The sequence below is a fragment of the Epinephelus moara genome, chromosome 14 (genome assembly GCF_006386435.1).
Source record: "Epinephelus moara isolate mb chromosome 14, YSFRI_EMoa_1.0, whole genome shotgun sequence".
Lineage (NCBI taxonomy): Eukaryota > Metazoa > Chordata > Actinopteri > Perciformes > Serranidae > Epinephelus > Epinephelus moara.
Window position 1 is genome coordinate 20,057,316 of NC_065519.1, and position 23,666 is coordinate 20,080,981.

The 23,666-nt window shown below is 42.6% G+C and overlaps 1 protein-coding gene across 4 annotated transcripts; it reads left to right on the top strand.

Annotated features, from left to right (window-relative positions):
- The first annotated feature begins 32 nt into the window (after window positions 1–32).
- On the top strand, window positions 33–23,220 carry rpap1 (RNA polymerase II associated protein 1). 4 transcript variants are annotated; one of them, XM_050061152.1, is made up of 27 exons: window positions 33–160; window positions 2,279–2,478; window positions 2,627–2,775; window positions 2,950–3,042; window positions 4,448–4,616; window positions 4,751–4,915; window positions 5,078–5,323; window positions 9,398–9,513; window positions 9,656–9,754; window positions 10,694–10,795; window positions 10,936–11,103; window positions 11,308–11,487; window positions 11,598–11,732; window positions 11,854–12,024; window positions 12,188–12,345; window positions 12,537–12,707; window positions 12,803–12,998; window positions 14,125–14,234; window positions 14,444–14,639; window positions 15,658–15,804; window positions 15,991–16,133; window positions 17,035–17,467; window positions 17,558–17,676; window positions 17,767–17,998; window positions 18,462–18,638; window positions 19,286–19,342; window positions 22,538–23,220. In XM_050061152.1, exons 2-27 carry the CDS (start codon window positions 2,283–2,285, stop codon window positions 22,685–22,687), a joined length of 4,278 nt encoding a protein of 1,425 aa, XP_049917109.1. In that variant the 5' UTR covers window positions 33–160; window positions 2,279–2,282; the 3' UTR covers window positions 22,688–23,220. The 4 variants fall into 4 exon arrangements, with proteins under 4 accessions (XP_049917109.1, XP_049917107.1, XP_049917108.1 ...); XM_050061150.1 differs by lacking the exon at window positions 33–160 and adding an exon at window positions 482–552; XM_050061151.1 differs by lacking the exon at window positions 33–160 and adding an exon at window positions 568–918.
- The last annotated feature ends 446 nt before the right edge of the window (window positions 23,221–23,666 follow it).

Consider the following 23,666-nt stretch of genomic DNA (forward strand, 5'->3'; position numbering starts at 1 on the left):
CCAGCAGGCTGCTGCTGCTGCTGCTGCTGCTGCACGGAGCGGGGATCCCGCGGTGGTCCCGCCTGGCCGGACGGAGGGGGGCGGGGTTGAGGGATTTCACCGCAGCAGAGGCAGCAGAGGTTGACCATGATGCAGTCAGAGAGGAGGCCTGCTTCCAGTGGTCAGTTTAACTAATAAAAATATGCATAATAATACATCATCACTGCACTGTGTTCATCCAGATGCGGGTGCGCTGCACAATGTCCTGGATGATGGATAACGCCCCATGTAGCTGATGTGATAAACCCTGCGCGTTACACGACATAAATCAACCAGGATGCATCAAAATATTCACTAACAACTACTCAGATAAACAGTGCATACCTTCTCAGCCTCTATTACCTAATAATATATAAAAGAAAGAGGGATATGTGGGTAAAAATAGCCGCCGCGCGCTCCCTTCAGGTTATTCAGGGACAGCTTTTATTTTGAAGGTGGAGTTTGGTGTCACATTAAAACCCTTCCGTGTGGTGCACTGAGAGTTGTGTATCACGGACCCAGCACTAACTGAAGGTAGCTAACACTAATATGAATCATTTTAAAACAGCAACGTTAGTCTCGTTGTAGTGATACTATTTGGTGTTGTGTTGAATTATTTTAAGCCTCAGCTGAGTGAGGTTTGACATTTTAAAAATAATGCTAGGTTAAAGGTAACGCTACGTTACGTTCATGCCCGGTGCGTGTCGGATGTAAACTGAACTGCACGTGAAAACGAAGAAGGAATATGTAGCTAGTTAGCTAACGTTTAGAAATATATAGTTAATGTGACTAATTAGTTAAAGCTGGTCGCTTTCTGTGCTTATTTTACACTCTTTGACAACGTTAGTTTGCCGTTTTATCAGCCAAGCTAACCAAAGTTCAGACTGTACTCGAAAGCAGGTGAGATAATGTTCAATTCATGGTGTTTTAATTTACGATGCTCTCCAATCTGACGGATCCAGCTATCAGCTTAAACACGGTGTAACCAGATGACAGCTTGAATGAGTCTCAAATCAGTTAAAATGCCATCCTTTATCTGTCAACAGGGGCGTAACAGTTATATTTGTGGGCACCCAGCAACCTTGGGCCCCTTGAATCATTGGCTGCACCATTTAATTCGTGTTTGTGTTCTATGTTGTCTTTCTGTAACCTATGTTGCTGCCTGTCTTGCCATCGAAAGGTTTTTCAGGTTCAATATAGGTTAAATAAATAAATTGGCTGCATCCAAATGTCCACCCTTTGGACTTCAGTCATATGTGCTGTGATGAGTTCACCGTTTAATTATAAATCTCATGTATAGGGTTGTTTCATGAGTGAACAAAATACATTTCTGTAAAACATACAGACTGAAGACACTCAGATACAGAGATGGTTGCAAATAAGGACTGAGGTATGACTAAATAAATTGGGTAGGCCTATTAATTACATCAGAACTTCTTTTGTTTTTTTTCTGCCACTTTTCTAGCCTATATATTTGGCACTACAGTGCGCAACGTATAGGGTAGGCTGCGATAATACAATGCATTTTGATTAGCCTCTAAAGCCTATATTTCTACATATTTCTGTGCCATGATGTTGTTGAATATCATTTCTGGCCTATACAATTCAAGTAATGTTGTAATAGGCTACAGAAATTCTTTTATCATCACGCCCAACATGGCTTTACAATCTTGTTGTGGTAGGGATATTAAGTCATGCAACCGTGGTGTAGTTTATTTATAGCCAAATGTTGGCTTTTACTTCCGGCGATTGCATTTAGGTTTTAAAAATCATAAAAGTGGTGTTCCTTTGTGAACTCAATGTCTCTAGGTATTGTACGTAAACTTTTGTTTGCCACAGGGTTTAATTCCTGCAGTAATCCAACAGAAGAATTCTGTAGGCTTTTTGACGGGAGAACCAGGGCAATGCTAAATTCCATGTTGGCCTACAGAAAAATATCATCCTTCCAGCACTCTGTAGTCCTGTGCAGGGTTCCTGCAGATCCTTAAAAAGTCTTAAATGGTAATGAAAATAAGGCCATAAGTGATATTGAAATGTTCTATTTTGGTTATTGTTAAATTGGTCTTTCATTCTGATTGGCATCAAAGAAAGTCTTAATCTAACTTGCCTTCAGCTGTAGGGACCCTGCTGTGTCAAAGTAATTTTCTCCATGGAGTAGCTGGGTTCAGGTGGAAGTATGGAGGGATACAAATGGATAGGGAAATTAGAATTAGACACAACAGTGGGAATATATTTAACATCCTCTTTTGTGTCCCCTCAGAGGGATGTTGCGGCGTCCCAAGCCAACTGACTCTGAGGCAGACCTCCTGAGAGAGCAGGAGAGGTTTCTGACCTCCGGTGCCCAGTCTGCTGCCAGTGTGGTCCGCCGACCTGACAAGAGGAGAGGCGAGGCTGGAGGAGAAGGAGGGGAACATAACGGGGAGGATGAAGAAAGACAGCGAGATGTTGTCACCATAGAAGGTAAGGGATATGTTTTTGTTTCTTATTGAAAAAGGCTCGACACAAGGCTAAGATGATACTTAAAATGCATGGGTTACACACTTAAAGATGTCTAACAATGGACTGTATATAAGATTATTTAACACCTAATGTTTTATGTTTCCTCTAGATCTTCCAGACCAACTCCCGTCTCTTACGCCAGCCCCTCCCAAGAAGTCTCGCTTTAAAGCCAGCCGTGTCACTTTCGAGGATGAGGATGCTGGACAGACGCTGGACAGACACGACACTCACATCAGTGCTGTCCTCTCCAGGATTGTTGTAAGTACCTGCTGCAAAAGAATGGAAATGTAAAGTGTGAATCAGTGACTGTGTGCTAATTAAAGTATACATGCACCCAGTGTCAATGTCATATCATTTTGAGCTTGACCCAATACACAGTTTTTTTTTTAATTATTTCATAAATGCATCTGTAACATTATTCTTTGTTTTAAGGAGAGAGACACCAGCTCCACCCCAGTATCTCTACCAGCATTTACAGGAATGGCTTTCCCCAAAGTATTGCACCGATCAGAGACCAGCAGTCAGGTAAAAAGACTTTAATGCCCGTTCTCATTAAAAGTATACTATTTTGGAATTATTATTACTGTTTATGAACAGCATTACCAGTGAAAGTGAAACTAACCCCAAATTCAGTCTTGTTAATTTTATTTGCTTTTTTCCGTGCTGTGTTCACAATTTTGAAGCTTCCTTTTGGATGTGTGCTACTTACGGTCTGGCAACTGGTCGCTACCTTTATTTAAAGTTACAACCTCACCTGCCTGCTGTGCCCAGGAACGTCCTGAACACAGCAAACTAAGAAGAGGATAAAAAAATACAGGCAGAGGGCAGAGTCTCTATAGATAAATACACCCCCACAAAATTCCAGTGGGTTATAAGTGTATGAGTCTGTACTAGGGTTGGGCCAGTGTGAAAGTTCAAACCGGTTTGATAATAAGCCAAACACCGGGCCAGACTGGTACACTGAATTTTACCAGGTGTCCCACTTTACTCAGCAGCCGCTCCCAAGTGGAACACAATGACGCTGTGTCCCAACAGAAAACTAACATCTGACTATCGCGTAGCATTGGATACAATTGGAGCTCTTTGTCCACACTGAGTACATTAAAGGTTATTAGGTTTTAGTGGTGTCATAAGAAGGAGTCGTGTAGATAATTCCTCATTTCAACTTCATGAATCAGCCGTTCTTCGTCCATTGTGGTGCTTTCAAATCAAGCGACAGGAATTAATGGAAACACGGCGTTTGAAGAAAGTTAAGCTCCAAACTGCGCTTAGTTTGGACACCTCTTTTGTTGGCTTCAAATCCAAAATGTTGTCATGTATGTGCAGTTTTAGTTTTCAAGAGAGACTAACTCTGCAGTTTTTCCTCTCGTCACCCCAAAAAACACATGAACATTCATGTAAACAAACACAACGTAGCCGTTCTGCCCTTTCAACACTACTGAGATTTGATCTCCTAAATGTTGCCGACACCAGCCTGGGCTCGGCAGTAGCCTGTTAGACACTAGTGGCTCCCTTAGTCCATTTATAAACTTCATATTATATTAATCACATTGTCATATTGCTTTTTACTAATGCAGTAAGAGTTGTATATAACAGTGTGATGCCATCACCACAAGTTGCTGATGCAGATTACTTATTATAATTTGCCAGAACATGTCATTATCACAAATGCCAGTTCAGCCAGTTGGCATAAAATTAAATTGTTTTAAGCTCCAACACCGCACGGGACCAACAAAACTGGAAACTGACCCAACTCTAGTCTATGCAGTTTTTTAGGAAAATCATGCATAGTATAGTGTATAAACCCTTTAATTATAAAAGTGGCAACAACTCTGGCCATCAGCAATGAAGAAAAAATGCTTCTCTGTATATACAGAATTATGTATTACTTAAAAATGGATTTTTTAAATGTATTCATGCTCACAACCAGGTGCCGCTGTCTTCAGCTGGGGGAAAGAAGAGTATCTTTGCACGTCAGATCGCAGCTCAGAGACTGAAGGAGGGAAAGACACCTTTACATTGTGCGCCTGAACACAGGGAGCAGAACCTGCCTCCTGAGACCAGCATGGATACAGATCAGCGCAGTGCCGCACATGATGGTGAGTAAATGTAATTCATATGTCAGCAGATGTGTTGAAAGTCTTAAAGAATATGCTGATTGGTTTAAACCTCCTCTTTACATTATTTTTGTCTCCACTTTCTTCTTGTCTCCTTGCTCCTCTCCACTCACCAGAGCGGACTGCAGTCTCAGGTCCCTGCCTGCTGTCTGGTGAGGGACTTGAGTGTCCAGATAGCTCAGGAGAGACCATGAGGATCCACAGAGAGAACCAGGCAAAGCTCCAGGCCATGTCTCCGTCTGAGATACTCGAGGAGCAGAAAAAACTCTTATTACAGCTCGGTAAGCAGTGTTGTTGTCCACATGATAGTTAATTAAGATAAATGTTGAGGTGAAGACATGATATGTGTTGAGTTTGTATCCTAGCTAGTTAAGAAGATCTAAACTTTTATTTTTCATTTTGTCGGTACCACTGCGGATAACACGATTATTTCTGCCTCCCAGATCCTAGACTGGTGGAGTTTGTTAGGTCTCGGAAAGCCCAGAGCGTCCCATCCTCCGCCTCCCCATGCAAACAACCCCAGGGCAAAAGCAGCAAGGACAATTTTCCTCTTGAAACTGTGAGCAGAGAGTCAGACTCCTCCGGTGCTGCTGTGCTGTCTCAGAAACCCCAAGAAGTGGAGATGGAAGGAGAGGAGGAGGAGAAAGAGGAGGAACTGCCACCGCCGCCACCACCACCTGCTGTGACGGGTATGATGCATTCAAAGGACCCTTTTTATCATGTCTAACTTGTCAGTTGTGTGGTCTCTGCTGCTGCTGGTGATATAAATAAATCAACAGCTATAAAGTTATGTGGATGACTATGCTATAGAATATTTTTCAAATTACTTTGTGATGAAGTGGCGTGTAGTATAGCCATATTTTTAATTGTTTTGATGGCATCTCGGCACACTGAACTGCCAGCTCTGTCAAATATGTTGTGCTCGACTTCACCACACTGCAGACTGTATGGGTTGTAGCTATATCTGCGGCAGTGTGAGCTCAGCGCAGGGGACAGTTAAGAGAGTCAACCTCGCACACACAGTGACAGGGCTAACTGTTAGCATCATTCGGCTAACGTTACATTAGGATTATTAACAGGTTTAAGAACAGAGATTAGTCATTTTGGTGTCAGTGTGAGTTTGTTGGGACTGTTGAACAGCTGCTGCTGTGTAAGCTAATGCTAATTGTGCTGATGTTCGATTCCCTGGGAGGAGAGTGGCTCCAGAGGCAGCAGCAACAAAAAGTTTGCTGATATGGCAGGGAGTCAGGACAGTCCAGGATCAGGTTTAGATACTACTTGGTTTCTGGTAATACCTTAAAGCCTGGGTCCGCAACTGGGGTTCCTCAGAGTTATTGCGAGTCGGGGAACCAAATTTCTGTTACTTTTGTTTTTCTGTTGTTGTTTTTTTAAATTAAAATATGTCTGAAATACACATTAACATGAATCTAACATATTATCAGCAAAGATAAATTGGCCTGTTAAAAAAGAACAATTAACAGTATACAACATCAATGATAGGTTAACTGTTACCCATGAATCCTTGTGCACTCATGTTAACTAGCTAACGCTTAATTCCTGTGTGGCATCTAACCATAACAGCAAAGTGAACTAGTTTGCTAACAGCCGTGTACTATTGAAACATAATTGACCAGTTAGCTGTATTATTATTTCAAGTGTATGTTTCGTCTTGTGAGCCAGAATGAATAGTTTTGTAATTTTTCAAGCAAGGGACTCTGACATACCGACCACCTCAGAAACGATGTATAGATAAATTAATCTGCCGATAATTATTATTGTAAAAGCTTAGTGTACGATGCACCACAAAAGAGTATCTTAATATATGGCATTTGAGCCGCTCTGCATGTTATTGTAGGCCTAGTTTAAACTTAAAGACCCCTGCCTTAAGGCCTTAAAGGTATCAAGTACTGATACCCATCCCTTTTTAGTACAGAGTTTAGGTTTACTTGTACTTTACTTAAGTATTCCCATTTTTTGCAACTTTATACTTCTATTTCACGACATCTCAGAGGTAAATATTGTACTTTTGCTCCACTACATTTGTCTGACAGCTTTATGTACTGTTCAGGTTATAATTTTAGATCGCCTTCCTGTTCAGTAAATCAACGGATTTCCAAATTTGGTAATGTTTAATTTGAAGGTTTCTGATCAACTGAGGGATAAAGTGTTTCTTCATGTTTAGAGGAGATTCTCCTACTTCTTGAGCTTAACAAACTCTTTAAAAACCCTCTTGGATCAGCAGGAAAATGCATCAACACAGATCTGTTTTTCTGACACCATGAAAAGTTGACTTTTTAGAAATAAGTGGTTCTCACACAGAAGTGATTCTGCAAACTTATGATGATCTTATAGAATATGATGCATTGCTGTAGATTAAACTACCCAACAGTGTATAAAGGAGTAAAATTTAGCACACCTTAAACATCTACAGCAGTAAATTGCAACATACACATTAGTGCAGCAGTGATATTAATCTAAAAACTAAAAATATAAAAGTAAAACAGTGACAGGGAACATTTTACTGCACACTTTATACTTTAAGTAAATTGTGGTATTCGTACTTTTACCTCAGTAAAGGATCTGAATACTTCTTCCGTCGTCGTAAATCGTACCCTTGTTGCTGAGACTGTCAAATTTTTCGTTTAGTGGTATATTTTGAGGGAGAAGCCTTAAATGCACCACCTCAAGGAGACGTCACATCTGACTTTGTGCCAGCTGTCTCTGCCCTCATCTCCCTCCTGATTTATGTCACCCACCTGGTTCTCTCCCCTTCACTCTCTCTGCTCTGCCCTTTCTCTGAAGCATCCATTCTCTAATTGTGTAACTAATGTGTGATGCTTCTGCTGCATGGCTGATATCCCGACATAAAGCTGATCATTGATTTCACTTTGTGTGATTAGCAGAAAAGCCAGGCTGAGCCAGAAGTAGCCACTCTCTGCAATTAAGTTACTGCAGATCATTCAAAGAATACTCCCAGTCATGATGAAAGAGTTGCTAATGGATCCTATGGAAAAAGATCCTGAGCATCATTTATACCGTTGTCTATTTTGCACAAAAAAAGTGTTAGTAGAGCTGTTTTTGCCCTCCTGTTTTCCTGGCCAAAGATTATTTATTGCCTCCTCTACCTTCCTTTTTAGAAAAAAACTATGTATCCTCGTTGTAGGTTGAAAATAAATAACCAGACGTTGCCTCAGGTCCTCGCAAAAAACTTATATCATAGCCGTGGGCAGCAGGGTGACTGAGAATTGTTTATTATATTGTTGCAAGATATATATATTTGTCACATTACAGCCCACCTCTCCCAGTCACTGTTATACGTGTTTTATTCTTTCAATCATTGAGAGAAGCACAAGCTGTGCAGATGGTTATAGTATGATATGAAGTGTTCCCAAGGTCATGAAATTCCTGGAAAAGTTATGAAATTAGATAAAGTGTTTTCCAGGCCTGGAAATTGTTTGAAATTAACAATGTTTTGAAAAACATGTTGCGCAAAATACAATCCTCTAATTTAAAATCTAGTGCTCTGCCGCGTTACCATTAAATGTTAAATGATGTTACTACTGTCACTAGTATCACGTGATACACACTGACCAGACTGGCATCGTGTCATCGCCAAAGCCGTGCCTCCTTAGCGGGGTTAGTAACGTGCTGTCACATATGGAGAGAAATGCTGAAGCTGTTGTCTAGTATGAGAACCAAGACTTTCACACTGATTTTTTTAAGGCACATAAGATACGAGAATATTCACTGTCAGTCAAAAAAAAGTATTCAGCCACTCTGTTGGGTCATTGGTCCACTTGGACGGGGGAGACTAAAGGACAGTGACAATGATCAACCTTGATTAATTAAGTAATCGCGAATGTTCACAGTCAGGCAAGGTCACAAAACAGTTATGACGTGTCGTTAAAACAAGAAATAAATGCATACAGATGTGTCAAAATTAAACACGTCAAATTGTATCTTAAGTTTTCTATCCCCCCAAAAGGGGCGTGGCCTTAATGTTTAGTGAAGGATCTGTATGTGCCTGTCTGTTGACATGTGCTGCAAGTCCCTGTCCTGGTGGGAATATCTAACGAGCAAGTAAAGTTAGCTGGGAAGGCACTCACTGGTTCGTCCAGTACTCACTGTATGTCCTGGCATTTCACTGGTGACACAGAGGGAGGTCTGCAACAACAGAGGGGGGACCAAAAATGGGGACGGTACAGAACTGTTCCATTGGTACCATGAACAACTTTTCACAGTGGAAACAGACAAGAAGCGTACCGAACTGAACTGAACTGAACCGTACTGTACTGCTCTGTGGAAGCAGGGCTTATTTTAAACATGCGTATTTATGTTTGAATGCAGTTTTCAACCAACAGCAGCACTTTAAAAAGTTTGGTATTTTCATGATGGTCGACTCCTGATATGTGTAAAAGTAAGTTTGTGTTATACTAAAAATATGACTCTGTTCAAAAGACTTTCCTTTTTTACTGTAAAATAGAAACATCTGTAGCCCTACTGAAAGCGTGTCCATGTGTCTGCACTATGTCATCAAGACATCAAAGAGCTCGGGAGGAAGCACATTTGCTGTTTTTGTGGATTATTTTGTTAGTGCAGCGGTAGTTGGTGTTTACAGCGGTGGCACATGCTGCAGTTGTCACTTTATTTGTGGATAGTCAAAACAATAAATACCAGCAGTCACACATGGTTACTAGTCTTTTTTTTGCCCTCATGTGTGTGTGTGTGTGTGTGTGTGTGTGTATGTGTGTGTGTGAATTCAGAGAAGGATCTCCCGCTGAAGCCTCAGAGGGAGTGGGTCCACATGGATAAGCTGGAGCCAGAGAAGCTGGAGTGGATGAGAGACTTGCCTCCACCCAGAAGGAAAGGAACGGAGAAGGTAAGGAGATGTTTCTGACAATAACGGTAGATACCAGTTTCATTTATTTAAAAGTCTTTAAGTTCTTAGTAACAGGTGAAAAGTGGTCTTGAGTTGAAAAGATGTGTGAGCCAACACTGTCTGTGGTTCTGTGTCCTGATAGGCCATGCAGGCTCGCTTTGACTTTGCAGGGACCTTGATTCCACCCACTGAGGATCTGCCCACACATTTAGGCCTGCACCATCACGGAGAGGAGCCCGAGGTCAGTGGGCAATGAGTTGAATGTTTTCCTTTTGTGTCTTTTAATGTTTAAAATCGATAAAATGTATACAACACCTTCGGGTCTATTCTTCATGTTTTCCTTATGTATTTAAAGTTCTGAACTTCACATTTTACCTGTAACTTTAAGTGTCATTATCAGAGTTGTTACGAGTTGTCCTACCAGACTAGGAAATGCCTCCTATGCTGCCTAAAATGTTGGATTGAGTATGCAAGTCTATGCACTGATCCAATACCACATAATTTATGAATGAACTTTAAAGTACTTTGACACTTGGATTAAAACAACAGTTTTTCCAGTTCTTCGCTGCTTTAAAACCGTAGCCTACACAGCAAGTTGCACTGTAGCCACTATTTTTAGGAGGGGCAAAGAAGAATTTATTTCCAGTAAATAGTGTGGTAGCCATTAGCGAAATGTCAGTGATTTGGCAACTTCTGTCGCATCCATTCTCTGCATGTATTTGTTCATGTTTTACAAAGGCTGTCAGCTGATACACAAGTTCAGGTATCAGAGTTGCCAAAGAAAAAATGGTATCGGAACATCTCGAGTCATTATAGTGTCTCTTTACTCCAAGTTCAGTCTTTTAAATGTTCTGTCCTATTCATGTGAATGCAGTGTTTTGCTCATATCTGTTTTTGTTAATAAAACTGTGGAGTCACAAAGAAGCATTGATGACATTTCCTCCAGAGAGCATATTTGTAAAGAGCCTTTAGTGTGAAAGCTTTACACCTAACCTGCTCTTAAATTAAATTTTCCCTTCAGCTTTGACAGAACATTGTGCCACTTTTAATGAAACCTGTTAACAGTGACGCATCATTGTGACTGTGACTGAAAACCAAATTTAATTTAGCTTTACAGACGAGGCTTCAGGTCTTTTTCCTTGTAATGATTTTGCTCTTAACACTGAGGCTTTCTCTCCAGCGGGCAGGTTACTCCCTGCAGGAGCTCTTCATGCTGTCTCGAAGTCAGATCATCCAACAGAGGAGTCTGGCGCTCAGCACTTTGGCCAACATCCTCTCAAAGGTTGGCAAACAAACGTCTACATGCACACTGACATTCAGAATAAACACCATATTCCATTTGAAAATCCAGAATATTTTGTGCATCTAAACATATTCAGTGTCACATGTCTGTAGTCATGTTGCTGCATTTCTTACCTGCAGGCACGTGCCGGGGAGTACCTGTCAGTTCTGCAAGGCAGCGTGGTGTCCACTCTACTCGACGCCGGCCTGCTCTTCCTGCTCCGCTTTGCATTGGACGACAGTGTGGAGGGAGTGATGTCCACAGCTGTGCATGCACTTAAAGCCCTCCTTGTGTGTGCCGAGGATGAAGTAAGACAACGCGAAGCATTACAGCGTGTTTTTCTTGTGATTGCATCATTTTATCTGCAAAGACTCATTGAAGTTTGGTTAGGAAGTGATTCTGCAGAGTGCAGAGCAACATCACAGTAATGTTGACATGCTTTCACAAAATATAGAAGAGGTAATCCATTATCTGGTCCCTCGTGTTCATATCTCATGTGTTTGCCCTCTCAGGAGTGTTTGGACTGCACCTTCTCCTGGTTTCGCGGCCTGGCCTCCTTCCCTCTGCTGCCGTCTGCTCAGGAGGAGGAAGAAGAGGAGGATGAAGGGCTGCCTGAAAATATGAAGTTGACAGCTAAGGAGAAAGAAGAGAGGAAGAGCGATCATGATGTGGCCAGGCAGGATGTTGTCAAGGTGAACTTGTTTTCCTCTGCTTTTTTAGATTTCCTATGTGATGTAAATGTACAGTAATTAAGACGTTCTGTAGATGAGTGATTATCGTTGGCTCTCTGTGTGTGTTTCAGGGTCTGCTGAAGATGAAACTGCTCCCCAGGCTACGTTACATCCTTGAGGTGGTCCGACCTTCTCCTCGAGTGGTCCAGGACGTCCTGGAGATCCTGACTCGTATCGCCAGGCACTCCTCCTCATCTGCCACCCAGGTAGCAACAATAACAGTCACGTAATCTCTCAACTATTCGTCCTCCATACCTGCTGTTCAATAATTATTATCTTCTGTATTTTCTTGTGGACAAATTCAGTAAAAATGTTTTTCACTCTCAGGTGCTCGACTGTCCTCGCTTGATGGAGACGGTGTTGTCAGAGTTCCTCCCCACTTCCTGGACAGCGCCATCTTCTTCGCCTCCTCAGTCTGTTTACGGACTCCCACAGGCCAGCGCCATGAAGCTGTTGAGAGTGTTGGCTACCTCTGGCAGACACGCCTGTGCCAGACTGGTGAGTGCAGCTGTGGAATCTAACAACAGAGTTTAATTGGTTGATAATGTATTAAAGTAACTGCGCCCACGATAAGTACCATATAAGCATTATCTAAATTTAAATCTAAATTACTCCTCTTGTATAAGCATTACCATCTAACCTTCTTATCTGCTCTCCCCAGTTAAACTCTCATGGAGTGGCAGAGCGTCTGCCTTGTCTGCTGAGTGCTGAGCCCAGTGAGCTGCTGCTGGAGCAGACTGAGGCCCTCAGGATCACTACTGAGGCCTACAGGCTGTGGGTTGTAGCAGCCGGCTACGGACAGGCCTGCAAATTATACATGTAAGATAAAACAGCTGACCAACAGGGGCAGAAAGGAGTGGTAAAAAGCGGGTCTATCTGTGTTTCTTTCCAACTGAGCTGCGGGACAGTGAATCAGTGTAGAACAGTCTCGTACTTACAGTACCTACAGTAGCTTGACACAGTCTAATCCTCTCCTCTGCTCTTCTCACACTGTCATTATGTCCCCACAGAGACCTATATCCAGGCTTAGCGCAGGCGCTGCAGTCCGTTCACAGAGTCCTGGCTCCCTCAGATCCTCTGCTGCCTCTGCAGCTCCCACGGGTCCTGGCTCTGCTTTCTCTGCTCACACAGGTCACACACACTGCTGGTTGTCATCAGGAGCTGCAGGCTGGCATGGTCAGGTACAGATGAGGATCAAAGTGGTTTTATGAAATCATCACACAACACACCTGAATCCTTTTTTATCCACACATCACCCTCTCTGTTTTTACCACAGCTCTCAGGGAGAAGAGTGCCCTCCTCCTCCTCCTGTGTCTTGGGGTCACGTCTCAGGGCTGCAGACGTCCTTGTTGGGACATTTGAAGGGTTTCGTGAAGAACCTTGATAATCCAGTTCAGACAGAGAGCAGCCTGGCTGTGATACCAGCTTACCTGCTCTACCTAGAAGCCTACTACCACCAGCTCTCCAGACAGGTACTGCTTCCTGCCGTGTTACCAAGTGATACTTATTATAACAAATGTGTTGTTCAAGTAAATGTCTAAAAAATGACAAGACAGTGAAAGTCTGTGCTTTACTGAGCTATGAATCCAGGAACTACATAATAAATTAATAACACAACTAAGCACTCATTCTGCCAAGGCTGTAGCCACATGAACGCTCCTCACATCTGCGTAAATTAGATCCACTGCACCAGTTTTTTTTTTTAAGAGTTTTGTGCTTTTATTTAGTTTTATTTCATTTTTTCAATTTTTGTTTTCAGTTCAGTTTAGTGTCAGTTAGTTTTTATTGTTTAAAAATGTTTAGTTTCAATATATTTTTTATTAATTTTAGTATTAGTGGGTTTTTTTTGTTATAATATGGGTGTATTAGTCAGGGGCAAAATAAAAGAAGTTCAGAATAGGTTTCACGATACAAACTTGTAAAGACATTTCCTGTATATATTTGTTTTATTTTAGTTTGTCCTGTCAGTACACAATAACATATGAGTCCGTTTTTGTTTTTTCTAAGTCTAGTTTTTATTTTAAAATCAGAAACTAAATTGTTTCTCACATCAGGTTTTAGTTTTTAGTTTAGTTTTAGTTCACTGTAGTAATGTTACACCGCACAGCACTTATTCAGTAAGAAAATACATCACTTTTAAAGCTGGTTTGCCTGTTTCAATTCTTCCAAAACAGTGGTGAAGGACATCTGGAGTAAATCCTGAAGTTGGCTTTTCTTTAACATGAGAACAATGACAGGAAAAAAGCATCGCTAGTCAGTTTTAACTGAATATTCTCTGATCAAGCTCAAATAAAAACACAGAATGCATCAACACGATACTGTGTCGTTCACCACCAAACCAGTCTATAACCAGGAGTTATCTTCACGTCACCTGTTCAGCTGACTTTATCAGTTTAGTTTAGTTCAATTTAATTTTAGAGACGCTCGACTACCCTGCTGTTATTGCTTACACGTGAACTAACCACAGACACTTGCCTCATTGAGGGACTCTCAGCGGTATGCAGCTGCAGAATGAATACAGAGGAAACACTGGGATGGATATTTGGTGTTAAAAAATGTATTTGTCCTGGTGGCAGTTAACACGACTCTCTTCCTTAGAACTGTTTCAAGCCTGTAGAGACCCTTCAAGAACTGGAGCTGCTGACGTCTGAGGTCCTCCTCCCTCTGCTGTCCCACCATGTTGTTCAAGGCCTGATAAAGAACCTGAAGTATGTCTGAGTTACTGTGAGAACAATCTTTGTAGTTCATGTTGTTATTCCTTGTTATATTTTCAACTGCGGTCAATTTCTAAATACTGAAAAGAGATGATAGTAGCTTTTTGTTCTAGAAAAAACTTTATCAATTGCACATCTAACAGTACGTTCTGTGAGCCTGTTGACATTATTTTTTTCACTATTATTAAATGTTTTCTCCCCAGGTCTTCCTCAGTAGTGTGCAATGTCCAGTCTGGTCATCAGGGCCCAGAGATGACTCCCAGCCTCCCTGGTTTGGCCTGCCCAGGATGGAGGGACCGCCCGGGGCTGGTTGTTCCCAGCTCTCCCTTCCCTCTTCTCACAGGCCTGGGGCTCCTCCTGGAAACAATCACAGGCATCCACAAAGGCCTCAGCTGCAAGGTAAAGTTTACATACTTTCTCTATAAAACTAAACACACTTTGAGCCAAAGATGAGAAACTAATTGGTAAGGTAATTTCGTTAAGTCTTTAATGGCAGCCTTTTGGCAGTCTGGTGGCCTGTCACTGAGGCAGTAAGGTATATTTTGCTGCCATCTTGTGGTGACATACACAAAATCCCATGCATTTTTTTACCTCAAAATTTCCATTAAATGCCTGTCATGTACTAGAAGACTTTGAAAATACTTTTGAAAGACTGGAGCCTGACACCTTCTCACATCTAGAGACAGCATGAGTTTTAGTCTCACACTATAAAACTTTACAAAGACTTGGGATCATGCAGGGTCACTATTTGCAAGACCACAACTAGATTCTTTTTAAGGTTATTTCCCATCCTACTCCTGGTAGAAAATATAACACCAAACTCCCTCTGAGAAATACGACATTTTAACAATTCATACTTGTTAGCAAGAACACATAACTCTGGGCACACAAGATAAAAGGCGTCATATGTTGACAGTATTCTTTTCAATTCGGCATCAGTATAATCTATAAAAACAAACTGTATTTGCATACAGACTTTACCTTTTGGGAGTTTGTGGCTTCAACTCGCCACCAGCCTCCATTGGTCAGCTGCACTATTTTTTAGTGGGAGGAGAGTGTGAGAATGAGAGGCGAAATGCTTCAGGAATGATTTGTCACTAAAATAATTTTTGGTTGGTGGATCAGATACACGCTAAATACAACACCAGTTTATCCTTTTCCACAGTCTAATAGAATGAGACTTGCTCATGTTCTTACGCCTCCTCTGCATCCCGTCCATGTTTACTGTCTACTTGTTACTGCTTTTTGTTCGGCGCAGGAGAGAGCACACCTACTGGTTGTTGACAGTGCTTTACGACCACCTTACACCAAAAGATTGAGATCGCGGAAGCTCACACCTGCTCGGGAAATGTGTTCTGCAACTGTGAAATCACGTCAGGCCAGCATCATGTGTCTGACTTTCTTTCCCACTCTGCAGTTCACTGGTCTCCTCCTGCCAGAACCTGTGATTGGTTACCTGAGAAGTTGCAGTCAGGCTACGCCCAAGTTGTCCCACACCAGAGCCTGGCTTCTCCGTCACGAACACCACCTACTCTACCTGCTGCTTTGGCTGGCACACAGACTGGTAGGCTCCAACTTAAATCACTTGCACTTTAGGCTTAGTTTCACACAGCAACATTATCCTCTGTTCTCAACTGCTTCTCTCTCTCAGGTTGTGGTAGTTTCTGTTACAAACCAAATCTAACTCTCAAATTAAAGCTTAATATCACATCCTAATTTTTACCTAACCCAGCATTTGGTTTCTTCTCAGGTTCCTGTTGAGCCAGAGGTAGCCAAGCATGCACCACTGTACCACCAGGTGGCGCTAGTTCTGCTGCCATGGTTGCTACCAGGCAGTGAGTACCTGGCGCATGAGCTGCTGTCCACCATCATCTTCAGCAAGGACTTTATATCGTGAGTAAACATGTAATTTACAGAGTTTAATTTGGGATTGATTACCAGTAAGTGCCAACACAACCAAGCTTAACGCTGCAGTTGGTAACTTTCATGGGAATAACTTTGTGTCAGATTTGCTGCAACTTTCACTTTATTCTGAAAGAAGCACATCAGAGAGATGGTCTGTTAAAATGAATCATGTCCCTCCTCCTTCCTCCTCTAATGGCCTTTACTAGAATCTACTGTGGTGCACCAAAAACAACCAATCAGAGCAGAGGATTCTCTAATATAGTGTCAATCATGTCAGTCACAGCTTGTGAACTTTTCCGATGTTTTAGATGTCTTTCCTCAGGAGATGAGTTTCTTGTGTCATGACTACATCTGCCTTATTTCTGGCGAGGATATCAAAGCAACAGGCGTGTTTACTGGGGCTGTTAAGGCCTCTCAGGTTACAAGAGAAAATGCTAAGTCTCGTCAAACATCTGAGGTGAGAAGTAGGCTATGAAGTAACAGAATCTGGATTCATATTTCATCAGTGCTGCCTAGCCTTGTCTGACTCGTCTGACAGCTGCGTTAGAGACTCTTCAGCTCTGGCTGGTTATTTTTGTTCACATGCAGTAAGGCCATTAGAGGCACTATAAGGCAGAGTAGGCAGAGGAGTATGATTTCTTTTATAGATTATTTTATCTATCTTATTTTGTGCTGTGTGAATATAGTGACAGCTTCATCTGAAAAAAATTTCTTGTTAATAAAAGTTACAATCTACAGCTGTAAGAGCCTTTGTTTTGTTTACATGTAATACATTCCTTCAGATAATGATTTAGTGCTTGAAAAACTGGGTCGATGATTCCAATCTAATTTCGCAAATTATTGTATATTGTAATTATTGCATGTTTGTATTTACTTGTTTGCTTCGCAGAGAGGGCCACAGCGGAGGACCTGAGGCTGTTGAGCTGGGAGAACTGAAACTCCAAGAGGACACGCCACACCACACCGCTCCCTCGCTGCAGACTGTCGGCGCCCTCCTGAGAGAAGCCTGCGTCCAGCTGCCGTCCATACGAGGCTGCTTCCTCACTCACCTGGCCCATCTGGAGTCATCCGTGCTGACGTCCCGGGACGCTCTCCTCGGCCGCAACCCCTGGATCAGCTCCCATCTCCTCCCAGAGCTCACTGGTCCCACCTTGCCCTCCGATTGGCCTTACCTCCCGCTCGTCAGCCTGTACGAGCACACAGGGGTGTCTGACGGTGGAGGGTCGGCGGTGGAGGAGCTCCCACAGGGGGCTCTGCAGGCGGTCACCCACTGTCTGCAGTGGCTGCTGCTGCTGGAGGTCTGGAGAGAGGAAGCACTAAAGGTACAGAAACAAGTCGAGGCAGGTTTCATCTGTGCAGCAGTCATCACATTAGTTACTGTAACTAATCCATTTCATTTTGTCATGTCGCAGGTGATCCCTCCTGTCGCCAAGTTCGCCCGCCTGTCCTGTGTGTTCCTGTGTTCCAGTGACTTGTTCCTGGAGAGGCCTGTTCAGAAACTGATCTGGGGTCTGTTCAGACTGCTGACCAGGTCTGAAATGTTTGAAAACCTTGTTCTTTTGGTGCAAAATCTAGACTGAGCATAGAGAATGGAGTTAAACCCAAACTCTTCCATTTACAGGCAGTCCAGGCTGGACTCTTTGGACCTGGATGTCCCCCCTCCAGGCCTTGCCTCCTTCCAGGACTTGTACACTGCTCTTTTAACCCAGTACGAAGCTGTGTCCTTTGGAGACCGGCTCTTCGGCTGCTGGGTCCTCTTACCGCTGCAGAGGAGGTACAGCGCCACCATGAGGCTGGCTGTGTTTGGAGAACACGTGGGAATACTGAGGTCACTGGGGGTCACTCAGGAACAGGTGAGGATGAGGATGTTACTCAGGGGTGTAACGGTGCTCAGAGGTCACGGTTCAGCGGTTTAGGAGTCATGGTTTATTGTGAGTTTGGTACAGCACAAAAAAACGTAAGGGATAAGGGAAAATATAAGGGATAATTTTTTATTCAACTTTATTTATATAGCCCAATATCACACATCACAATTTGTCTCAATGGCTAAAAGTCTCCTGGCAGAACTCATGCTTGTGAGTTTGGTTCCACGTTACATCCATCAGTCTACATACTGTGTCTCCTGCGTGGAGCTGCGTGCACCGAAACGTGACCCCCGTGTCGTGATGGTTTGGTATGAATACCTGAACCATTGGAGCCCAAATGTTGCTTTTTATTATCATTAGTTTATGAGTTAATGTGCCTTTTTCAAGTGACTTTTTTGGAACATAAATATTCTTTGATCACATAACACATGTTCTGTCTCTTCATTTGAAGCTCTCCATCCCTATCGAGCGGTTCACCTCCCCCCCAGAAGACTCCCTCCCTCTCCTCCGTCTCTACTTCCGCACTTTGGTCACAGGGACCCTGAAGCCCCGCTGGTGTCCTCTTTTATACGTGGTCGCCTTGTCTCACGTCAACTCCTTCATCTTCTCTCAGGACGCTGCGGCTCAGGTACAGCACTACGTGGCATCCTCTCTTAATGAAGTCTATCCCCACGCCCTGTCGGAATTTTCTGATTATGTATGTATGATAAGATCTTGCTTCATGGCTTTTTTAAATCAGCCGCAGTGAAATCTAAGACAAACTAACATATGTAGTGATTTAGCAAATCCAGAAGGTGCTGCAGCTGCACCGAATAGGACGTTGGACTTGTGAGAAGTGCCCAGTGGATTTATGGGGATTTATGCACATTTCGGCGCCAAACATGAGCTCACTGGATGCAAAATCTTGATTTTATGCATCTTCAAAACTCATGTGTTGTTGATTAACTGTCAAAGGAGAAGCCTCTGAGTTGGTCTCACAAAGTCAACTGTGCTCTTTCATGTTTCTAAATATTGATTTTAAGTCATGGTATGTGACTTTTATTTAACTGTGAGGTCCGCAGGGTAAACACGCCACAATAAGAAACACATTCAGTGACACAAAGTGGAATAAAGAACGGAGTCAGTTCTATTTGCAGTTATATTATTTTAGAGCAATGCACCCAGAAACACTCATGCATGCTGGTGAGTTTATTAAGTAGACAAAGAGACAGAAAGTGCGTCAGTGCCGTATATCAATGAGTCCTTTGATCTTTAATCCCCTCGTCCTCTTTATAGGAGGTTGAAGCAGCTCGACACAGTATGCTGAGGAAAATCTACTTCCTGACAGATGAGGTACACTTCTTTCTGTAAACCACCTCTTTTTCTCTCTCTCTGATCTTTATACGCTGCGAGGTGTTTAGTGATTGTACCAACGCTTCCACTCGCCTCTCACGTAACTTTCCAATGATGTTTTTTTTCTACAATCTCTCAGACAAATGTGTCTGTTTCTCATCTTGTGCACCATCATCCAAGTCACTGTTGGGCTGCTGGATAGTTTTTCTTATCATCTAAGGTTTTTATGTCTCTGTGTTAATTATGCACGTGGCGATCCTTTTATCTTTATTTTTTTTATGTAATTGATTTTACATCCAACGGTCTGTGTTGTTTTATTATCTTAGTTTTCTGTGGTTGTTGTCTCAGTTTCAGCTTTGCTGTAATTTCAGTATCACTGAACACATCTGCAACATACACTCGGACCAGTTAATATTCTGTACGCCATCTTCAAAGGGAAACTTCAGTATTTTTTGACAGGAAGGCAATCCAGGCAAAATCTAGGTAAAAAAAAAAAGACTGAAAGGAAAGACACGACTGGTTGCTCTGTTTATTGAAACGTAGATCAAAAGCTTGTGTTGGTGTTTGGGGAGAAGAGGAAACAACAGGATCCAGGCACTCCGAAAAAATATAGAAAAACGAGGAAAGAAATATTAAAAAGCCTTTATTGTAGTGGCTAAATCATTAAAAGAGCCGACATGTTTCAACCACTGCAGGTCTTCGTCAGGGCTTTCAAACCTCACAACACAGGTATAACCACACCTATATAGTGGCAGGAGCCAATCACACCTACACACCTATCCTCTTGACCTGTCTTGTACGTCTATAACAAGATCAGACCATATCTCACCCCCGCTGTTCCTGACACATACCTACATGCAATCATTATCTCTATCCTACTGTCTCCCCATATGGTCCCTCATCAGAGAGGAAACCATTGAACCTATAGCAAGATAACAGAGCTAACAATATCCATGGTAACCTCCCCCTTTAGACTCATCACTGCACCGCACTCTCACACTCTAACGCCTTCACTTAACAATAACAATCCTACACTTACTGCTCTACTTGCTCAACACGAGACAGCAGCACATCACTAGATCAGTTTCACATGCACTTATTCCTGTGCCACCTCACAAAATGAATTCCAGTCAGAGATCATTTTGTCACACTAACACTAAGATCTGCAACAAAATCCTGCACTACATTAGAGCAATAACCTCTATTACACATTTCAAGCACTCATATAAACACTATCTGATGGAAGGACAGACCTGCAGCCACTGATTTAAACCTCATATCCCATGTTTCTCCCTCCACTTCAGTCCGCCACTCTGCATTGTCTATGTAGCTGCCTACACAACAGCAAAAAAAAGCTGTTTGGCATTGGCAGAGAAGGTTTGGCAAATTTCTCATGGGCTCAACCCACATACTCAGCTCTGCTGCTCATCCCACAAATGCATGTTCCTTACAAATGTGGCACCATTTGAAAGAGAAATAAACAGGCTTTCCAACGGAATAAGATTTATTGCCAAGAATCGTTGTTACAACTACCAAACACAAATTTCCTTACTTTTTGTGCTTAGTTTAGATAGAGGGAATTGTATCTTTTAAGACTGATGGGTCCCCAAACAGAAAAAGACGGATACAAAAGGGGACTGCCTAACCAGTAATTCTCGGAAGGAATCATGAGCTGATGTCCAAAAGTCACGTACTTTAGGGCGATCCCATAGGACGTTGTTTAATGTACCTTCGTCAGGGCACTTCCAGCACCCGGGGTCACCTTTGATCGTAGCCCTATGCAGTCTAGAGGGGGTCCAATACATTCTGCTGGTATCCTGAGTTGAATTAACCTAGCGCGAATATCACGGGACATGCATTTTATACAGGATGTTAGTCAATTCATTTTCTGTGAATGTGGTTCCCACACGATTTTCATGGAACTGGTAGTCTAGACCGGAAGTCTACATCCACATTGAGACCAGGATACTTTAAAGCATCCTGCTGATGGATCCAAAAAGCTTCCCTTTGATTAAGTTTCCATATTCTGTGTGTAAAGATAGGTGTGTATATTTGTGTTTATTTTTTCTGGGTACCTCATGTCACTTCATTAACTTGTTATTTTTTCATTATTGTCTATTTGTTTCACCTGTCATGCCATTATATGGGTCATGTGACGGCCTCCAATTGGCTTCTGCCAGCATATAGGTGGGGCCATACCTGTGTTGTATGTTCTGAAAGCTGTGATCAAGACCTGCAGTGGTCGAAACATGTTGGCTCTTATAATGATTTGCCTGGATTGCCTTCCTGTCGATCCTGTTGTTTCCCGCTCTCCACAAGCACCCGGCACAAGGTTTCGATCTATGGTTGCATACACAGAGCATCAGTTGTCTCTCGCTTTTCAGTATTTTTTTTACCTGGATTCTATTTTCACTTTTTTGTGTGTCAAAGTGACCAGTGGAGACAATAATTTTAGGTGTTGAGAGAGAGAGAGCGCTGCAGCCAACAGCAGTAAAAGCAGGCTGCAATATAGTCTCCATGTGCTCTGTCGCTTTACATCAGTTCACTGGAAGTTTTGATTTTGCCACCGACAGGCTCCAATTGTTATTATAATTAGCTGACAACATTATGGGAAGCTACTGGTCGCTCTGTCCTCTTAGCTAAAGCTAGCAATTTTTGTGGGCAGCTCTGCAGTTTAATGTGAAAGTGAGATCGAAAAGCCACCATGGAAACAAACGCTGTGTGATTGAGGAGAAAAGGAGGTTTCAGGACACACTGATGAACTCATCAGACCTCTGCGGATAGATGAAGTGATCGGCCTTCTCTGCAAAGAGGTGGATGCGGTGCTCTAACACCATTATGAGCTCAGTCATAAATACTCTGACTTCCACGTCCTAAATCATATGCTGGCTCTACATCAGCACTCAGTCGTCAAAACTTTGAGAACCTCTGCTTTAAGCTTTGAATTTTAACCATTTATCCAATACTAAAGCTATTTATTGATTACTTATAGCTAGCTATAAGCTCACTGTTCACTGATCTCTCTAGTAGTAGTAGTAGAGTAGTCTTCATGCACTCTCAATGCAGCACATGATGTTCTGGTGTTACAGCTGAATCCATGTGTCTGAACTGCTCCACAGTCTTCCTACATACCTGGCAGCCACCACCTCTGCTTCTCCTCTCACCTCCTCCTCACTCTCTTTGTCTCATTTCCAGGTGTTGAAGAACCACTTGCTTCTCTTCCGTCTGCCACGAAAGCACTCAGAGCTTGGCTTCGACATGTACGAGCAGTTGCCTCCCATTAGGGCCAAACGATTGGAGAGCGTCCTGAAACTGCAGGACAGCAGCAGTGACAAAGGAGACTGAAGGCAGCAGGGAGTGGAAAATAAAAAAGTAGTGAGCCAAGAGCAGAAGATCAGAGGAGAGACAGTGTGGGACGGAGAGGAAATCGAAGGAGAGATTAGAGTGCGAGTAGAAGACGCTGAGAAAGAAAGGAGATGTCAACTAATAAAGGTTTCCCATCAAGATCGGCTTCGGAATAAGAGCCATCATCGTCACAGGACAATTTTCTGTGGCTTCTTTTCTTGAAGGAAACCCAGCCGGAGGTAAATCTGGCCAGGCCGCAATTTCAAATAATCTTTAGCACCGATTCGAACCAGAGTCAGTGCGAATGATCCGAAATTAAGTGCAGATGCAGCGAAGTACACATCCCACAAACCTTTCCTCTGAGCTAATGGGAGGGATCAGATGTTTTCCCTCGCAGCACCAGAACTTCGCCAGAGTTACTGCTCGAAAAACAGACAATGATGATCCTTGGCGTCTCAGAGCAAAAACAAATGTCCTGCTACACAAGTGCCTGAAATTGTCTCTTGTTTTGTGAATAAATAATTTCAAGTTTGTGTAACCTTTAATGTCTTTACTCTTAAATCACAACCACTACAATTATAGCCCATAAAAATAGCACTCAACTAGCTGAGTGTTTTATTTGGGGAGCCACACCGCAGATGTAAACACAAACACTTTGATTAAAAGGTGTTGGTGGGAGGAAATAAATTTAAATGAGGTTAAAGACCCACAAACATTCAGACTGGGTTTCTTGGGACAATGGAGATAAGCATTGTTCCTTCTCTGTGTCACTGATTAATAACACTCACTGAAGCACTTCACAGACAAAGACCCTGCTTGATTTCCATTGAAGCTGCTCTAACAGTTTCCGGTGTTAAATCAGATTTGGAAAATACCCGTGAGGGACCGATGTGTTTTTCTGTCCGTGTGCTTGTACTTTCACTGTTTGTGCTGCTCAGTGAAACAAATTCCACTGCATAACATTAACTCTGTCGTACAT